The sequence below is a fragment of the Pieris rapae genome, chromosome 24 (genome assembly GCF_905147795.1).
Source record: "Pieris rapae chromosome 24, ilPieRapa1.1, whole genome shotgun sequence".
In the NCBI taxonomy this organism is placed as follows: Eukaryota; Metazoa; Arthropoda; class Insecta; order Lepidoptera; family Pieridae; genus Pieris; species Pieris rapae.
Window position 1 is genome coordinate 514,959 of NC_059532.1, and position 20,350 is coordinate 535,308.

General features: G+C 33.9%; 1 protein-coding gene across 4 annotated transcripts; it reads right to left on the reverse strand.

Moving 5' to 3' along the window:
- Positions 1-602: 602 nt before the first annotated feature.
- LOC110991556 (serine/arginine repetitive matrix protein 1) lies at positions 603-12,551 on the reverse strand. 4 transcript variants are annotated; one of them, XM_045633663.1, is made up of 15 exons: positions 12,432-12,550; positions 12,042-12,169; positions 11,090-11,190; positions 10,793-10,913; positions 9,280-9,351; positions 8,587-8,757; positions 7,481-7,607; positions 6,604-6,713; positions 6,020-6,131; positions 5,158-5,360; positions 4,362-4,547; positions 4,116-4,243; positions 3,550-3,659; positions 3,184-3,327; positions 603-2,248 (listed from the first exon to the last, which is right to left on the reverse strand). In XM_045633663.1, exons 3-14 carry the CDS (start codon positions 11,187-11,189, stop codon positions 3,280-3,282), a joined length of 1,488 nt encoding a protein of 495 aa, XP_045489619.1. In that variant the 5' UTR covers position 11,190; positions 12,042-12,169; positions 12,432-12,550; the 3' UTR covers positions 603-2,248; positions 3,184-3,279. The 4 variants fall into 4 exon arrangements, with proteins under 4 accessions (XP_045489619.1, XP_045489620.1, XP_045489621.1 ...); XM_045633664.1 differs by lacking the exon at positions 12,042-12,169 and having other exon boundaries at positions 12,432-12,551; XM_045633665.1 differs by having other exon boundaries at positions 7,490-7,607; positions 12,042-12,550.
- Positions 12,552-20,350: the final 7,799 nt, after the last annotated feature.

The following is a 20,350-nucleotide window of genomic DNA, read 5'->3' on the forward strand; positions in this document are numbered from 1 at the left end:
ATTGGTTCTTCTAATATTATTAAAGTGAAACTTTTATTACATCGTCTCAAACTTCTTGGTCTGTGTGGCGCATGTCGCGTGACGGTCGGCCGCGGTGTAGGGATAAAGCGAAAGGCGCTCGTCATAGCAGCCAAGGCCAATATGGCGGCGCACATATTTCGCAGCAGCTGATAGTGTAGTGTATAGACTATTATTCATTTGTGTCAGTGCTCCACGCTATTTTAATGTGTGTATATAATCTAAATAATTGTTAAGTTTTATGTATGTCGTACTCTCTATAACAGAATTTTCCAGATATAAAATTAAGATTGATAAAGTGATTTTATACCCTTAATGGAATATTATTTCAAAATTTTTTAGTAAAATGTCTATAATGTGCAACAAAGTTTCACTTTTACCGTGGTTTCATTTCTACACATTTTCTATACATAGTGATCACAGCTCTGTCAAGAGTGTACGAGGGGTATAAAAAAAAACAAAATTATTTGTATTAGTTTTTTTTTTATTTAATCCATCTGCAATCAGCCTCTTAGCTTTTATCAGATTCCATTTATATTAGAGATGATTAAGAAAAAAAATGGCTACTGAAGTAAAAAACCAAAAGTTATAAATACTTTATTGTACAACGTACATACATGATTATTCTAACATCGAACATGTACTTATAAACTTAAAACTAATAATTATTTCCAATTTAAAATACAAACATATAAGATCCATAGAATTGCTTAATGCTAACTATGAGTAGTCTTCACTACCAATTTCCAAGGGTCTCAAATATAGTCAAGTCATCAAAAACTATAAAATGTACTTAAAAATAGCATTTAATAATCTGTGGTCTTATCATTGTCTGATCTATGACAAGAACATTTTCCAAATAAGTTATGACTGAAAGGTCTAGGTTGCCAGGTCATAAAATTAAAAAGAAAAAAAGATCTATGACCACAGATATATTACCTATAAAACAGACAGATTTTTGGGTCCTATACAATTTTTTTAAATATAAATTTACACAAAAATATTTTTGAACTAAGCTACCAAGTACAAGCATTTGGTCAATTAAATATATAACAAATTTGATTCTACCCTCAATACTGAAATGGCAATACAAAAATTGTATTAGAACTATTTCAATGAGTATTAAAAATATTTTTTTAAGAGTACCGAGAACAAATTCACTCAAAAGTTAAATAGAAAACTGGAGTTAATGATTTTTGACTAGTTCAGTTGAGATAACCAATCTGTTTGAATATTTTAACTATACATTAAAAAAAAGGTATATATATGTATATATAGGTAGTTAAACGGTGCTATTTAGTTTAAGCCTTGACTATTATTTGAAAGGCTAATTAAGCTAGTTAGCTGCAACATATATATTATAGAATTTACTTGGCATATTGGTAGATTCCTAAATAAATTAATATGTTTATATACTATTATATCTGAGAGATTTGCTTACTATTAATGACAGGGAGGGGGGAGGGAGATAAATTGCAATAAATAATGCATTGTTGGAAGCGGGCTTGTTTTTAGACTAAAGTTAAACCATTTTCTTCATGTAATAATATATTTGAGTATTGTACCTCATTTATATAGCATAAATCATTTCAAAATTCATTTGAATATATTTTCCTAAACAGAAATTGATTTTCAGTACTTATATTTGTGTGCTTAACCTGGCATATAATTTTTTTGCTGGGGATCAAACCTATCAACGCCACATACGTTAACCACTAAGCCATGGAAGCATTTATAGAATTTACAGAAATATATTTTACGAATATATTTGTTCAATAAATTCTACCATTTGTTCTAATTCTAAGACCAATAAACATTTCGGTTTTAGTTTTCTAAATCACTGTTTTAACTAATTCACTGCTTAATATGATTCATAAATTGCCTAATATAATCAATGTTTTAGTAATGAATCAATTAGTTAATGTTCGATTTATAAGTAGATACAAATAAATAATCTTTCTCTAGAAGTTGATTTTAGACAATAAAGATTTTCAAAGACTTAATAAATGATTAATGAATATAAAAAAAAATTGGCAATTAATTCAATGATTCTAATGATAATCATTAATTTAATGATACTATCTAAAATCAACTTCACTCTACGACTATCAGCATAGTCATAATTGTCTTATTACCACCGTTAACCGTTTGTACACTATCCTTGCACTATACACTTGACACTTCACTATACACTAACACAATTTCACATATTTCACCACGCCAAGTGCATCTGTAACAAGTTTTAAACATATAATTACAATGTCAAACAGCGATGGGACGATGTATAGGGAAAAAAAAGAAGAGACAAAATAAAGAATACAGCAATAAGCAAAATACCGAAGGTACCAGATGTTACAATAACAATAAATAAACTAAAGTGGAAATGGGCGTGGCACATGGTGAGCAGAATAGAAAATTGGATCAAAAAACTGCTAAACTGGTGGATAGACTACATTAAAGAAATAGCATGTATGGCGGGATTTGAAGGAGGCCTTTGACAAAGAAGGTCATATAGATGCACTAGAAGAAGATTAAATTGGTAATTTTTATTCAATATACAGTTTGGAATGTTTCAATTTATGTTTTAAATGTCAGAACTATGTGCATAGTATATGTAGTGTATGTAATAAGCTGCACTGAATAACTAAATATATGACAGACTAAAACGTTAGATCATAACCCTAACCCATAAATAGTGAATATATAAATAAGTATATAATGCACCAAGAGACCTCAGGTAACAGATCTTACATATCATAGTCTTCCTAGGATCAGAGGTTCAAGGTGGTGGGATTGCCTCTAAGCTATCTGGCATCACCACAGTAATTAATGAAGAGTCTTTGCCACTTTGCCTACTCCTTTTATAGATTAATCTCTGCATAAGTAATATATGAATAAATATCTTTTGTCTTAAGACCTTTAATCAGCAATTAATAGTCTATACTAATATCAGTTCAGATTTCGAGGTGATGCCACATTTGATCCTTGGAGGGCTCCATCCTTTAGTCTCCCGTTGCAGACATACTTATTTAAATATTAACTATTTATGTATTAGGATTGTTAGGCTTTAGGTCCCTCTTAGATATTTAGTATATAAGTGTATATACTGTACAATATTAAATACATATAATTTAAAGTCCACTGGTGTGCAAGCTGTTTGTATACCTGCAGGTCGGTCCGGTGGAAGCGGTCGCACCCTTAGCGGAGTGCGGCCCCCGCGGCCAAGTCCACACAGAGGACCGCCGCGGGGGCGGCGCGCCCTCAGCTTCGCCGGTGCCGGCCTCCGCGACGACGCCGGTCGCGACGCACCTACAATTAGACAAATTATTACTACATTAATGTTACTTAGCATTTTTCTATTGTAAAACAAAAAAAAGCATTTTCTGTTGTAAAACAAAAAAAAATGTATTTTTCTGTTGTAAAACAAAAAAAAAATTTAATCCAATTTTCCCTTTTTCAAAATTTGCACTTTTTTGTTGTAAAAAAAATGCATTTTTCGGTTGCAAAGCAAAAAATGTTAACTTTTTTTACCGGCAGTGCTTCCCCATCAGCCCACCGCTCATATGCCCTTTCGCGCTTCAACCACTCCTGGTACTTGTACCACCATTCCTCCCACTTCACATAATCACCGAGGGATAGACCTGAAATGATTTTCAGTATTAGTTAGTGCACTAGATGACTATATTATAATATGGTGTTTTATATATATTGTTATATAACTTCTTGCACTCATCATTTTTTTTTCTTAATAGGGTTGCCTGGAAGAGATCGCTTATTAGCGATAAAGCCACCCCTTGCATCCTTGTAATTTTTATGTATTTTGTTATGAGTTTTTTTATTATTAACCAAGTGTCAATAAATAAAAATTCCCTGTACTTTTTTTTAAATATTACACTTCAATCATAAAAATTGCAAATTCTGCGTAAATTGTTAATTAATTAAAATATACATTACAATGATAAATCTAATTAAATCCTTAAACCTAAAATAAGAAAATAAATCTAAATAGCTATCTATTCCCAGTGGATTATAATAATAACTATTTTAGTATATAATTTGAATCATCTAAGAAAATTTCTGTATCGGTAAGCCCTCACCCCTAAGATATCCTCGCCTCTTGTAGTAGTCGTATCTGACCCTGACATCATCCCACGAAGGTAGACCACCAGGAGCCACAGCGAGCAACTCTTCTGGGTAACTCCCTATTGGAGCTGGTTCCAAACCACTGCAATGATAACAATTTAATTAGATTTTCAAGGACTCTCTCTCATCCTTTCTAGACCCAACATAATTGTATCCTGATCTCCTGTTTCCTCACTGTTCTTATCAGTTTCTATACTTACGGTAGATCATCATCAGGTCTTTCCCCGGGACTCAAAGACCTGGGCCTGGCGTCCCTCGGGGCCGGATCGATGTGGACATCGAGGCCTGCTTCGCGTCTCGTTATCCTCATATTCATATTTTCCACACGAGCTGATCTCGCAGCCGACCATTGCGCCATCTTGCCAAAACGCTCGGAGAGTGTAAGCCTATAAAAAAATAATAAGTATTTTAATATAAAAAAGTAGGCAAACTGCCTATAGAGACTTTCAATGCTAGAGGGCTGCGAGTGCGTTGCCGGCCTTTTAAGAATTGATACTTATAGACCCGGGGGAAATCAGGCACGAGGTTCATCTGATGTTAAGTGACACCGCCTGTGGACACTCTCAATGCTAGAGCCGCGAGTGCGTTGCCGGCTTTTTAAAAATAGATACTTATAGACCCGAGGGAAAACGGACAGGAGGTTCATCTGATGGTAAATGATACCGTTAATGGAAACTCAATCCTTAAGATTCTCGAGTGCGTTACCGGCCTATTTAAATTGGTACGGTTATAACGGGTGCCAAAAAGTGATACTGCTTATGGACGCACTCCAATGTTTAAGAGTAGCGAGTGCGTTACCGGCCCTTTTTAAGTTCCAAAAAATGCCTCCTTTGTAAGTAAATAGTCTCCAAGCATAAGGTAACAATGTTTCTGAACCCACCAGCGCACGCACTCGCGAGCCCTCTGGCATTGAGAGTGTCCATGGGCGGCGGTAACACTTAACATCAGCTGAGCCTCCTGCCCATTTGCCCCCGGTTCTATAAAAAAAAAAAAAACCTCTGTGGCGGAGGGGAAGCGCTCGCATCACTCTCGGAGTCAGAATCGCTGTCGGCCAGGGCGGCGGCGATGGCTGCCGGCGAGACGCCGCGTTCGGCTCTGTCCGGCCTCTCTCGGCGTCTCTCGCCTTCCCTTTTTATTTGCGCCGGGGGTATGGGCGGGGTAGGACGCACTGCCAGCTGGGAGCGTTGCCATTCCAACACCTAAAATTTTGAGGATTTAAATGTATGAAAGACGTGTTCATTAATCGTATTTTTCTATGTATGCAAGTATCAGTACGGTGAAGAAAACCTCACCCACTTGCCTATAACAATAAAAAAACTATAGCACAATTATATAAAAATAGGCATGCAAAGTCATTTATAACAATTGTCAAAACTTGTGGTCTAAGTATTGTCCCTATGAAGACACCTTGCCTTTAAATATCACCTATCCTTGAAATCATATATAACATCTAAACTATTGTATCTAATTTCAAACCACACAAACTGATATCATCTTGTTTGTAGACTATACAAGACTTATATCTTATATATAAAATTTCTTGTGTCACGGTGTTAGTAACCGAACTCCTCCGAAACGGCTCGACCGATTCTCATGAAATTTTGTGTGCGTATTGGGTAGGTCTGAGAATCGAACAACATCTATTTTTCATCCCCCTAAATGTTAAGGGTGGTCCACCCCTAAATTTTTTTATTTATTTTTTAGACAAATTTTTTCGTTTTTATTTTTTTACGATACTAATAAATTTTCACCCCTCTACAATCATCCCTTTTTTTTTTTTGTTAATTATAAACTTTTTTGGCACAAAAACATGGCAAAACAACGTTTGCCGGGTCAGCTAGTAGAATATAAATGTCACCTTTTCTTCTCGAGTACGCTTGCTGGCCTCCCTTGCCTTGAGAAGTTCACGAGTTGGTAGAACCACTGCACCACTGGAACCAGAAGGACGCTTCGATGGTGACGGGAGAACGCTGAAAATATTAGTGTTATATAATCCAAAAATACTACGTTATTAAAATATTTTACTATAAAATTATAACAATCAAATACAATTTTCTTGACGTTCATAAGTGTACTTGTTAATAAATAAATATTAATAAAGTCATTTTGACTCTGTATTCATAAAGAAATTCCCATCAAAAGGTACCTAATTAATTTTAAGTTATTTATTTAATCAATTAATAACATTGCAGTATACCATTTCATAGTAAATGTATTTGGTGATTACGTCAATAGAAATTATTTACATTGCTTTAAAGTTCATCAGCCTACTAACCGACATATTCAGCTCCAGATTCAATTCAATTGAAATCAAAAAGAATTCAAAAGAGAAGTGTCTGAACTGAGGCAATTTTTGCAGATGGACTGGTAAATTCAGCAGGTAATGAACCTTTCTTTGTCAATTCCTGTCAGAAGCTGATATCAAATGATAAGTATACTCACGGAGGCTTAACACCTGGTGGTGGCTTGGGTGGAGCGGTCTTCTTGTTCTTAGCCGAACAAACAGAGCAGGATTCGTCTGAACAACTGCTTGCTGATGACCCCGAAGAGGACTGTAAATTAAATTACCGACTTAAAATATGTCAACATAATTTAACTTATATTATACAAGGGTATGTATATGTGGATGATTTTATAGTATAGGGCAAACAAGCGGGACACCCAAAAAGGGAACCAGCAGCCTATGGAAACCCAATTAAGTGTGTGCGTTGCCGGTCTTAGAGGGAAGAGTATCTTTCTATTGTTAAGAGCTTGGGGATTTGATTGAAGACCTCATTGTTTTCTCCAAGGGTTATTTAATTTATTAAATCATGTTTCTCTCTTTTGTGTGATTCAAGCCTAGGTGTGGTACAACTAGAAATTTGATTCTAGAATTTGATACTGAAAACGCCTGAAAACGGGTTTCCTGAAAATTTTACTCAACTAAAATAGTTCTAAATTTATTTATGATGGTAAATATTATGCAAATTACAATTTTCTAATATGTGATAGAGCCATAGTGGCGGTATCACTTAACATCAGGTGAGCCTCCTGCCCGTTTGCCCCCTGTTCTATAAAAAAAAACATAGCCTCTCATGAAACGTCCACAGAAACGTAAAAACATCCTCAATTTGATAGCAAAAGAAAGTACAGTGTCTTGTGAAGCCGACTGTAGAAAGTCATCAAGTTAACTGAATCTTGAATGATCTTAATTAAATTTTTATAGAATTTTATTATCTACAAAATTTGTGGACAAACATATGAAAATCAGTATAAATGCTCATGGGTACATATGATACTAGTAAAAGTTTTCAAAATTTTTGCCTCAAGGCATACATACAGTTAATACCTTTCTAGGATCAGGTGGGCTCGGCGGCCTATTCCTGGGCGGCGGTGGAGGCCTAGCCCGCTTAGGCCTGGCTGGGACGGGGCTCCGCCGACGGGGACTTCGCACTGGGCTGCTGCGTCTGAAACAAACAAATTAATTTTTAGGACAATATGGAAAAAAAATTTTCTATAAAATTAACATTATTAATCACAATCAATAATAATAACGGTACTAGATTTGAACCCTGGCTTACACCAGAACTTGTGCATGGATTCGAGATACATAGTCTGTATTTAACATATTGTTTATGATTCAATAGTTAACTAGAAAAACTAGTTAAGCAGAACATAACCACATCCAACTACGGCCAACTTTGGGGATCCATGTTAATTGTTAAATGTTAATCAACCTACTTGATCAAACGCTTCTCAAAAATCCAAATAATGCTTATCAATTTCTTATAAATGGAGTCAGCTAATGACAAGAGATTTGTAATAACTGTTCTATGTAACGGAATTTAGGGACAATGTAAAGTGTGTAACATTAAGGTATTTTATATTACATTGCTTCAATTATTTATCCTAGGAACGAGGAATATTTGAAACTTAATTAATTAATAGCGTAATTCTCCAATGTTTAGGGTTTTGTCGAACTATGACAACCATTGTCAAGACATTGATCTTTTCTACCACAAAAAGAGAGATGTCAAGAAGTACTTGGAGAAGCGGGAAGACTCCGATTTTTTTAAGTAGTAGTTTTTTACTTAAGTAGTTGATATTAATAAATTCTTAGTATTATTTGTTGCTTTTTTTGTAATTTTGCAGTTTTTAATTTTATTCTTTTGATTTTTCTTTTAAATGTTACTTTGTCTTTTAATGCTTGTTTTCTGTTTTTTATTTAATCTGTGTAATCTGTTTTGGCTTTGTGTATTGTATTTGTATTTTGTATAATAATATGTATTAAGTAGCTGTTAGATTACTTATAATAATAAATAAATAAATAATGGCATGAGAGTCGCATGTTAAAGCTACTAGACCAACACTGCATTTTTATATATGAATAGTTTTAATGATAAAACCATTATTATTTCAAAGTCATTAAAGTCACTAAAAACTCACCTGACAGGGCTTCTACGTGGTGATCGCCTAGGGCTTCGCCGTATTGAGCGTGAGCGCGATTTACGCGGCGACCGGCGTACCGGCGACCGTGATCTACGAATAGGCGAGCGACGTACCGGTGACCTTGACCGTCGGGTTACGGGTGAACGTGACCGGCGACCGACCGGTGATCTGTAATTTAAAAAATACATTAGAATAATAATTAACTTTTATAAGCTTTGCGACTATTCAAGTTTGTTTTAATTTATTTTATTATTATTAATTACTTAAGATGTCATGGAATATTGTGTAATGGTTGCTCGTTACAAACATTGTGTAAAAAAACTTGGCGATCAAAAAGAGTGGCGGAGAGTTTAGTTTTTGGCAGTTCTTCTCTTCCGTTCTACATTCTACAGAAGCATTTTATGTATATTTCTGTCTTTGACGTTCATTAGTTTCAGTTCATTATTATTCTTTGATTTTCTTATTTGTTGGTTACGTCAACAGTAATCATTTACTTTTTTACCCCCACATTGTCTATGCCTGGAAACGAAATGCATTTTGAAGGATTCCTCAAGCTACCTTCAAACTCCATTTCGTTTCCACGCATAGACAATAGTATGTGTAAAAAAGTAAATGATTACTGTAGACGTAACCAACAAATAAGAAAATCAAAGACTCTCCTCAATAATACTATTGTTGAAAAATAATTACCTAGAACGTCTTGGAGATCTGGGTGAACCGCCTCCATCCAGATACAGCTGCTTGTATCCAGTGTGCCGCCACCTACAAAGTAATAGGAACTTAGCAACACTTGAGTTAGAACCCGGAACGGATTATAACCTCCAATAGCTTTTTATAGTATCTCTACAACTATTGCAGACATACCAATTTCCTTGTGATTTATTATTATTATTATTATATATTTAAACACACTAGCAGCTTAATAAGCTGCGTATTTTGAGATTTGGAGATCCAATCTATTTTTAAAAGAGTTCAATGATGGTGCACAGATTATACTTCGAGGAAGCCTATTCCAGTTGGCCACTTCCCAGTCAGGAGAAAGTTCTTTAGGGAATTTGTGTTATGTTGAGTGGTCTGAAGTTTATGCCAGAATATTTTGAACATGCAACTCCTGGGGTTCAAACTCTTCGAACTCCTTGGTTAAATGGTTCAAACTCATTGGTCTCAATTTCAATTTTTTTGTGCAAATATTTCTATTCTGTCTTAACATTTGCTAAAACGGTGAAGGTTTTCCTTGTAAGGAAACCCGCTCTATACCCTAAAAGTCGACGTTGTCAGGCACAGATGATCACCTACTTGCCTCTTACATTGACATCATAAACCACATACAGAAATCTCAGGCCTAGAGTCCTATAAAGGCTGTAGCGCCACTATTCAATTTTTTTTTTTCAATATAAGAAAGGAAACTCTTTGACTGAATAAACCTGAGCTCAGATCATTAAATTAATGCTATATATGCAGAAAAAAGTTACCACCAAAACATCATTTATGATTACATTCCAGATAGACACATAACAATGCTTTCTTTAAAACCAAACTTAATAATAATATATCCAGCTCCAGATAAGCATTGTTTCCGTTATAATCAAGTTTAATTCAAAAGGAGTGGTGGGTGAATGCAGTTGATTTATACATATTTCACTTATTAATTTTTACTATTGAAATATTATTATTTATACTTATAATAATATTTCAATTATATATTACATATTACATATTTACTTATATTAATTATTTATATACATTAAGAACTTTTTTTATAGAACAGGGAGCAAACGGGCAGGAGGCTCACCTGATGTTAAGTGATACCACCGTCCGAGTAGACACTCGATGCCAGAGGGCTTGCAAGTGTTGATATTGGAAACTTAAATTGAACTTAGTATTGGAAGTGGGGTTATCAATCTTAAGAAATTCTTTGTTAAGTGCTTATTTCAAATTCAAACCTAATCCGCTATTTTACTAGTAATTTTATGCTTTAGTTACTAGTAAAATTTGTGTGTGTGTGTTTTTTATGTAACAGTCATGTTTAGCATATTTGTATGAAGTAGAAAACTTGTAACATATACTGTACATAGAGCATTAAATATGTGGTGAATTTTAATAAATAAATAACATAGACTGTAAAGAAAATTTTGCCTGAAAAATAATATGTGTAAACTACAACTAACCCAAGAAGGTTTTTAATGTTAAAATAATAAATCACCTGTTTGGATCCTTTTCCTCCACCTGCAACAGCTTTCTATCCCAGCTGCCAGGTGAGGCCTGCCTGGCTCTCTTCATGACATTGTCAATCTCCTTACGGCGACCAGCAGGATTTGATGGATCTGTTCCAATTTATTAATAATTGAGAATTCATTAAATACCTTGAGTAAGATTTTCTATCCTGTCTGTCAAATGATCAAATTCCATAAAAAATGGAACTATATATATATAAATAATTTTTGAAATGTTTATATTTTTGCTTAAAATGTAAAACAAATTAATAACAAACAAATATTACCAGTGATCTTAGCATGCTGTGGATTCCTGTCCATATGCAGTCTGTTCTTAGAAGCGGCTTCCGCAGCGCGGGACACCGATCCGTTGCGTCGGGACGACATTCTGCAATTATTTGTCTTGTCTTAAATTGTGTGTTGTTTATAAGTAAGTAACTGTAAATTTAGAAAATTGTATCATAGGTGTTCTCAAAGTATCTCTATTAACTAGACCAATCCCGCGAAGCAGTTATGTGCAATTATAATCAATTAAAAAATTGTTTTAACACTTATTAATGATTATTGAGTGATGACAACAAACACAAATAATACAACACATATAGTATTAATAGTACCTCTTCACACCTTTTAGTATAGAAGAATCACATATTCTGTAACTCACATTTTTTATTGTATAATATGATTTTATTATTTAACAGATTGTCTACAAGTTTTTTAAATCTTGAATTTTGTTTTTAATATATAACTAAGTGTATTTTAATAACAAACATTTAAAATTAGAAATACAATTTAAATTATCATAATAAATTTAGTGTAATTTATTTAAATCTTTATTGATAATTCACAAATATACTCTAAATAATAAGATAATATTAGGCTAAAAATATAGCCAGATGGAATACACAATATCTTTATTTTAACTATTAGTAGTTTTATCTATATACAGTATAAATGGTTTCTAGCAAAACTATCAGTTATTAATGCAGTTCAATTGAGAAAGGTGAAATGTAGATATAGACAAAGCTACAATAATTTGAAGTACTCTATACCCAGGTCAATGACCCCTACACCGAAATGTAGTGTAATGCAAACACCAGATAAATTAAATACAATTAAATAAGTAATTAATTGAACCCACTAACGAAATACTTACTCAAATTCTATAATTATTACTTTCCCAAGATGGCGGGTATTGATCGCATCGAGCCACTCACCTAAAACTCATGAAAAGCTTACCTAGGTTACTCCGACTTTTCTAACTGGAGCAAGGGCTCCTAACGCGTGCGCGGCTTGACGCGGAAGGGCAAAGCCCCAGGGCTCGTGCAGCGGCGTAACACGGCGAGACGCGAACGCCAACCCCGCCGCTGCAACCCAATCGACATACTTAGAAACACGACAACGCGACGCGACGGAATCGCGATTTCCACGGAACAATCGCGCGTACGGATATTGGCCACGCCAGGTGAACATGCAACCTTCGGGCCTACGCGGCGGCGGCCTCGCGATATAGGCCAAACGATGACGAATCACCTCCTGGGTATCCCTTATGGAATCCATAGTGCTATGTAATCCTGGCGTAGACAAATCTAAATCCACCTTATACTATCACAATACAAAGTTACGAACCAGTAAAACACCAAAACTTTCACAGATGTTCAATGATGATAAGCCGATGGTCACTCAGTAAAATTCACGACACTCCTTTCTCGAAGAATCGGCCATTTTGTGCATATTGAATTTTGTTGATTTCATCAATTTCAATTTTCAGATAATTACTTTGTCATTTTGAGTTTGATGGCTGACATATTAGTTGATTAGATGACAACCAACTTGACAGTAAGCATTGACAGCATATATCACTATCAACTGTCAAATTTGTTACCTGTATTGTAATTTGTTCGGAAACTAAATATAAAATATATATATAAATGTTTTACGAGAAAACAAGTTTATTAACTTATACCATCGGCTATACCTGTATAGATTTACTTTTAATAATAATTTTATCGCCTAACTAAAGTACAGAGATAATAGTTAACTTACATGATATTTTTCCACCGTAATTTTATTGCACTTTCTTGAAAATTTTAGCTATTTGATTTGTATCATTAAAGCTCTTTGGTCAATTCTAAATGCATAGCCCGTTCAACACAAAACACACCTTTATAATTTTAGTATAAGTATAAATTAATTTGGGAACTTATGATAACAGTGATCAATGGTCATTGTACTAAATAACATTATAAATACATTTAATTAATAATTATTTATGGTGTGATAAAAAGGTTGGGTTCATTTTTTAATGATAAAAATGTAGGTTTATTGACTTAATAATGTAAATCGTTAGCGATAACGAGCTAGGTAAATATTTCGCATAGATTAAATAAAAAATTAAGTATTATTATATTATATTATTTAGTTAAAACTAATTCTTCCATTAAAGCGATTGAATAAAACGTTTTAATCAATAAAACTCCTCTTTCTTACTTACTTATTTATACTAATATAAATTCAGTTAGTATATAATATAACAAAATATATAACTAGTGGGAATAAACCTCTTGGGTTCATAATTTTAATACTAATCACAAAACCTATAAAGTAAACCATGAACAAATTCTAGAGTCTAGACGATCAATGTCACGTTTGAACCAAACAGAATATTGTTAAGTAACAATTAACTTAGTATATTAGACATAAGATTGAATTTCCCTTGATCTATCTGTATTGTAATTTAACAATAAACACGATTTATTTATTGGTAGAAAGGCGACACCTCATTATTTCTTAATATTAAGACAACATACCGGTCTCTTGCCTCTGTCAATATTCCAGCCACCAACAGGCATGGCTAGGCATGGCTTCTTATTCTTCAAGTGCCTCTCCATTACTGGAGGTTGACCGTCAGTTTCTTGAAACTGATAAGGATTTCTTCCAGGCAAATCTAATGAGAAACAACGAATATGTACAAAAAATGCAAAATAATTAACAAAAAAAAAAAAACTCAAAACAAACGTTACTATAACTAATATATAATATCTAAAATAAATAAAATCAAAGAAAAAATAGCAATAATAATAAATAAAAATAATTATTTAAACAAAAATTTAAAAGCCAATAAAAAGGTTTACCTATAATAATTAATATATATAAGCAGAGCTAATTACGAGGTAGAAAGAAAATCATCAAAAAGAAGATGAGTGTCCATGGGCGGTATCACTTAACATCAGGTGAGCCTCCTGCCCGTTTGCCCCCTGTTCTATAAAAAAAGCTTTTTAAATAAATTTAAAGACGAGCGCATCTAATATCGATTGGTAGAGAATTTCATAGCAGGATACTTTGCAACAAAAAAGGAGGAGTGATAGAATTCAGTCTTATGAATAGGAGTTTAAAGAATTAGGTTGTCTAAGGAATGCAAGTCAAAACTACCGCCAGAGAGTAACATAAATGTTTTCAAAATTTCTCATCGCGTGAACAATTAAACGCATACAAAACATGTATTAAATAAAATACGTTTATTTTGGAACAATTAGGATCATAATGGTATCACTTATTCCACGTCAATCAATTCGAACCTGTAGGCATCCCTACTCATCGGCAAAGAAGACAGATGGTGTTGGCCGAGAGAAAAAGCCGGCGTAAAAAACTCTCGGTACTCTTTAAAAAAAAGCAAATCATCAAACAATTCTACAATATTTAAAACAAATATAGCAAGTTAATTAGAAGTAGCCTGCCCAGGACTAGTCCCAGGCCCTTTTATGAACTAGATAATCACTAACTTTATAGTAAGCCTTTTTACACAGCTTTTCTCTACTACATTTCTCATATTTAATAAAAGGCAGAGATAAAAGAGCCTCTGGGATTTTATTAAAGAAGACTATCCCTTTTCCCAAAAAAGAATTACTAACTTTAGACCGTATAGTACGGGGAAATTGCAGCCTGCGTTTGTTACGAGTATTGCATTATATATAGTGCATGTAATAACAGCGTGCTGTCGGGCTGATTGGCGCTAATTAATCTGTTTTCAAATTAATTATGTTAATATAACCCGTGTCACCTCTTCATCTGAAGGTAAGATAAGTGGACCAAAAATATGTGACTATTAGAAACTACACTAGCCAAATTAGATTTAGAATCTACAGAAGTCTTACTACTAGTTATCTTGGAATTACTCTGTGTCCAAATGTTTTACTGACGACACCGCTTCTTATATTTTTCTGTGTATGTTAATTTTGAAATGTGTTTGTCGTAATTTTCTGAACCACTTTATATGACAATTGTATTCGTTTTTACAACAAACTCCCGAGCGAAATTAGAGAATTATCACTAATGAATTCAAAGCCCTTGTTAAAAGTAAATTAATTAATAAAGCCTTTTATAAATGTGACGAATACTTAAATGATCCTAATCCTTGGGATTGATTTGCTCCAGTTCAAACAATTTGTAATAAAAACTTGGCGATTGAAAAGAGTGGCGGAAAGTTTCTTGTCCGCACTACGCCCTCAACATGCGAACTGGTAGCAAATGAAATTTACAATTAATTTAATTTTTTTGACGTTCATAAGTGTACTTGTTTATCTATATGAATAAATCTATTTTGATTGATAAACAATTTATGAATATTTAAATGATCCTAATTTTTTTGATTTGCTCCAGTTCAAACAATTTGCATGACTTAGCGATTAAAAAGAGTGGCGGAAAGTTTCTTGCCAGTTCTTCTTGCCCTCTTCTCTCTTGACTTGCGAACTGGTAGTAAATGTAAATTTACAATTTATTAAATTTTTTTGACGTTCACTTGTTTTACTATATGAATAAATATATATTTTGAGTCTGAGTTTGATTTATTTGTATTAAAAGATTCGCGTTTCGCAATGCTATCACAATAACTAACCGCAGAGTATTTGATTACATCACTGGTGACGGTATCACTAGCTACACACCCCGGCTTCGTACAAGAAACTGTGAGTCGTACACCTTAGAAGCCTTGTACCTCATCATTTCTACATCAGGCTAGATATTGGTGCAGCAATAGTGAATAGATTCTACGCATTATTATTTGAGTTTCACTTGTTTTTGTAGGAGAAAATTTAATCATATTACTGACATATACGAAGAGCAGTGTTGGCCTAATGGCATCAGCGTGCGACTCTCATACCTGAGGTCGTAGGTTCGATCCCCTGTGTACCAATGGACTTTCTTTCTATGTGCGCATTTAACATTTGCTCGAACGGCGAAGGAAAACATCAGGAGGCTCCCCTAATGTTAAGTGATACCGCCGTCCATGGACACTCTCAATGCCAGAGGGCTCGCGAGTGCGTTGCCGGCCTTTTAAGAATTTGTACGCTCTTTTTTTGAAGGACCCTGAGTCGAATTGGTTCGGAAATACTTCAGTTTATGTTTTTATACATAAAGGAAAAATCGTAAAATAAACTGAGATTGACGACAATTTTTTGTGTATAACAATCACGCCACCATTATCTCATTATTTTGTTTTGACTCAATTCTCTTATCGTGAAAGTAAGTTGTTTTTCTATATTATTACACCAATTACGATAATATTATTATTTATTTATTGAAAACATATTATAGCGGTTCACCGTTAATGCTTATTCAAACAATTTGTATAATTCAAAACATGACAATTAAAGAGTGGCGGAGAGACTGAAAGTCTTCAGGGGTGTAGTTAGGGCCTGAATAAATGACGCATCTATACATGCCCGTGGGCACACGATACGGAATGGCAGTGTTGTTCATTTCATAATAATAACGAAATGACAGAATTTAACTGGGATGATAGTGCAGTACTTTTATTAATAGAAAAGTATCAAGAAAATGAACTATTGTGGAAGCCAAGGCACATGGATCAAGAATCGCAACAAAAGATGATGATCCTATTAGCGTCATACGGTCTGTGAGCCGGCGGCAAACCCGGCGGTATAAGCCGGCGGCAAACCCGGCGGTATAAGCCGGCGGCAAACCCGGCGGTATAAGCCGGCGGCAAACCCGGCGGTATAAGCCGGCGGCATAAGGCTAATTAGGCTACAGCCTAGGGCGCGGCCTCACTGATACCGTGTCTATATGTACTAAATATAAATAAATATGAATACTTAATACGGGCACATTGGGCAAAACGCTAAAGAAAGAAAAACGCCATTTGTATATTGATTTATTACATCATACATATTACGAAATCTACTGATAATTTTATAAAATCTTCTATCTAATATGTACGACAATATAATATGTAAACATAAGTTTTGCTAAAAATAGGAATTAAATTATTAAATTAAACTATTATTCATTTCATGTGTGTATATTATCTAAACAATTGTTAAGTATTATGTATGTCGTAGTCTCTAAGACACAGAATTCAATAAAAATATTAGTTGGAGACTTAGTCAACTTTTATTAGTCCCATTATCATTCCAATTTTCCAATTATAAAATTAAGATTGATAAAGCGATTTTATACCCTTAATGGAATATTATTCCAAAAAAATTTAGTTAAATATCTATAATGTGAAAAAAAGTGTAACTTTTACCGTGGTTTCCACCACACAACATTTGTTTAGTTTGAGTTTGAATTAGTTTAAACTGTTTATTAATTATAATAAGCGCCATTATATTTTCACTTTCATTTATGTAGTTACGACATTTAACCCTTAAGATAGTAAAGAAAAACATTTTCCTTATTATCAGTAATAATGTGTGTGTTTGTTACCGAGTAAATAAAACATAAAGCTATTGCATAAATTTTAACGCGGGCTTTGAGCGCGGCAACTGAAGCAAGAAGTTTCGTAACGAAAAAAAACCTAACACGCGATAACGATAGGTGCTGCCAATACGCGTTAGAGCACAAAAAGGTAAACGGGCTGGAAGCTCACTTGATGTATAGTGATACAGCCACCCATGGGTATCTACTCTAAATATAAGAAGAATCGCGAGTGTGTTGCCGGGATAAATCGTGTCTTTGTCACTACGTTCTCTTTAATTCTTTCTCCGTCACTGAAGAAAAGAATCTTAAACCGTATTCTGAAAAGTTATACATAATCTTCTCTCAGGACCTCTCCATTACTGGAGGTTGACCGTCTCATGAAGCACTAGTCTTGTGCCAGATGCACAACTCTTCTGCAGTCACAATACCCGTCCCTAACGTTGCCATGATTTCTTCCATCTACCAATACGCTGATTAGCGTGCATTTTACCCAGCGAGGTGGTAGCGGGAATGGTGCAACACGTGGTACGCAACATTCCGTTACTAAATCGCTACATATTATAAAACAAAGTCGCTTTCTCTGTCCCGATGTCCCTTTGTGTGCTTAAATCTTTGAAACTACGAAACGGATCTTGATGCGGTTTTTTTTAATAGATAGAGTGATTCAAGAGGAAGGTTAATATGTATAATAACATGACTTGATTATAATGTACTGTATTGTAAGTATTGTACACATTGAAAAGGTCTTCAGAAAAGTCCGTGATGGTATATGTCTATCTCTTATGGATAATCCACATTTTTATATACAACGTTCACAGATTTTCTGTAGTGTATTTATTATCAGCATTGCACCCGTGCGAAGCCGGGGCGGGTCGCTAGTATATATATAATCACAAAACCACTGGGAGAAAAGCTTGTTCAGCATGCTGCAATCATGTGATAAGCATGAATGCGGAAATGACTGTTTCCTTGACTCTTATATAATATTAATTACTTTCGCTACACATGAAGTAAATTAAGTAAAATTATATGAAATATAAAAAAGCTGTGGAAAATATACTAAAAAAGTTTGTCAAATTTCTTTGTTTTAAAAAATATCAATGTTTCGATAGTTATGCAGGTTCTTGCTTATATTTTAATTTAGACTAACTAGAATGTCGACGGATTCAGCAAGACTTGCTATTTTTAATGGGCAGATAGGTAGATAGAGAGGGATAGATAGCCCCTCTTTGCTATCGTTAATTTCTTTTGAAATCCCTCCTGCGTATGCGACAAGATACTCAAAATTGTTCAGTGTGCCTCGTACGAAGTAGAATTACCTGCGTAATTTTCCAATGTTTCGGGTTTTATCGAACTATGACAACCGTTATCAGGATATTGATCTTTTCCACCTCAAAAAGAGAGATGTCAAGAAGATTGAAGAAGCGGGAAGACTCTGATTTTGTTTAAGTAGTAGTTTTAAATTCTAAGTATTATTTGTTGTTTTTAAATGTTAAATTTCAGTTTACTTTAGTTTTATTTTCTTAATGTATCTTTATCTATTAATGCACTTGTTTGTTTTCTGTTTTCTATATCTATACTAATATTATAAAGAGGAAAGGTTTGATTTTTTGTTTGTTTGTATGAATTGAATAGGCTCCGAAACTACTTGGCAGATTTGAAAAATTCTTTCACTGTTGGAAAGCTACATCATTCCTGAGTGACATAGGCTATATTTCATTTTCAAAAAAAATAGGCATCCTTACTAAAATTACGATAACATTAACATTTGTTTATTATTTGATACAATTCTAACAGATGGCGCTGAGTTAAAGGTAGTTTAGTTTAGGTCCGTGTCGTGGTACCAACGTTTCACATAAGTTCTCCTACGGTTTCCCTTGATTAATTTACTACTATGTAATATAACAAAAACCTTAGCCACAGCAACGCTTGGCCGAGTCTGCTAGTATATACATAAATTGTTTATCTATGTAATCTGTTTTGGCTTTCTGTTTCTGTATTGTCTTAGTATTTTGTATTATAATATGTATAAGTATAAGCTGTTAGATTACTAATAATTAAATTTAAAATATATATATATATATTTATATAATATCTGGTTCCCACAAAGAATCCTCCCGATTATCTCGACTTAATCCTTTAGCCTTGCATAGAGAAGTGGTATTTCTCTGTATCTTCTACCACGGAGAAAGGGTTGTTCGTATTATTACTTGCAGCTGAGTTTCAAAGTTTGAGGTATCATATTATATTGTACGTAATTCCACTCCTCTCCACACACCACAAAAATATTAATTTACCAATGAAAACATGAAATAAATTTAAATATTTGTAGAAAATTAATATATGTATATGTACATACATAACAATAAATAATAATAAATAAAATAGTTATAGGTAAATAATATAGAAAATAAATAAAAATAAGATGGTATTAATTTTAATTAGATAAGTAAGCGCTTGGAGATGGGCCAATGTAAAAAGTTATATTTGTAGGAAATAAAAAGGCTTTTTTATTTTATTTTATTTTATTTATTTTATGTACATACATATATCCAATCCAAGGATAGACCATATACTTCGTAGGGGTCCCAATCATATTCCCAAGCAGGCGCTTGCTTGGAACCTGGAAGGAAAGCGAAAGCCGTGTGATCATGAGCACCCTCGTTTTTTTATGTAATAGAACATATAACAAAATATCAGGTATTGTTTTCTTGTTTTGTGCACGGGCAAAGTTTATCGCAGTGATAACTCAACAAAAATAACTGCATATTGACTTAATAAATTGGGTGTTTTGTCTGATAAAGGCAATCTTCAAGGTTCAAGAAACAGAG

Bases quoted from the DNA above. Each gene is read 5' to 3' on its own strand.
- LOC110991556 (XM_045633664.1), bottom strand. From the start codon at position 11,189: ATGTCGTCCCGACGCAACGGATCGGTGTCCCGCGCTGCGGAAGCCGCT. The intron at 9,352-10,792 runs GTGATTTATTAT...ATTACTTTGTAG, and splicing joins GAGGAAAAGGATCCAAACAG to GTGGCGGCACACTGGATACA. The intron at 5,361-6,019 runs GTGACATTTATA...TCAAAATTTTAG, and splicing joins AGCGTACTCGAGAAGAAAAG to GTGTTGGAATGGCAACGCTC.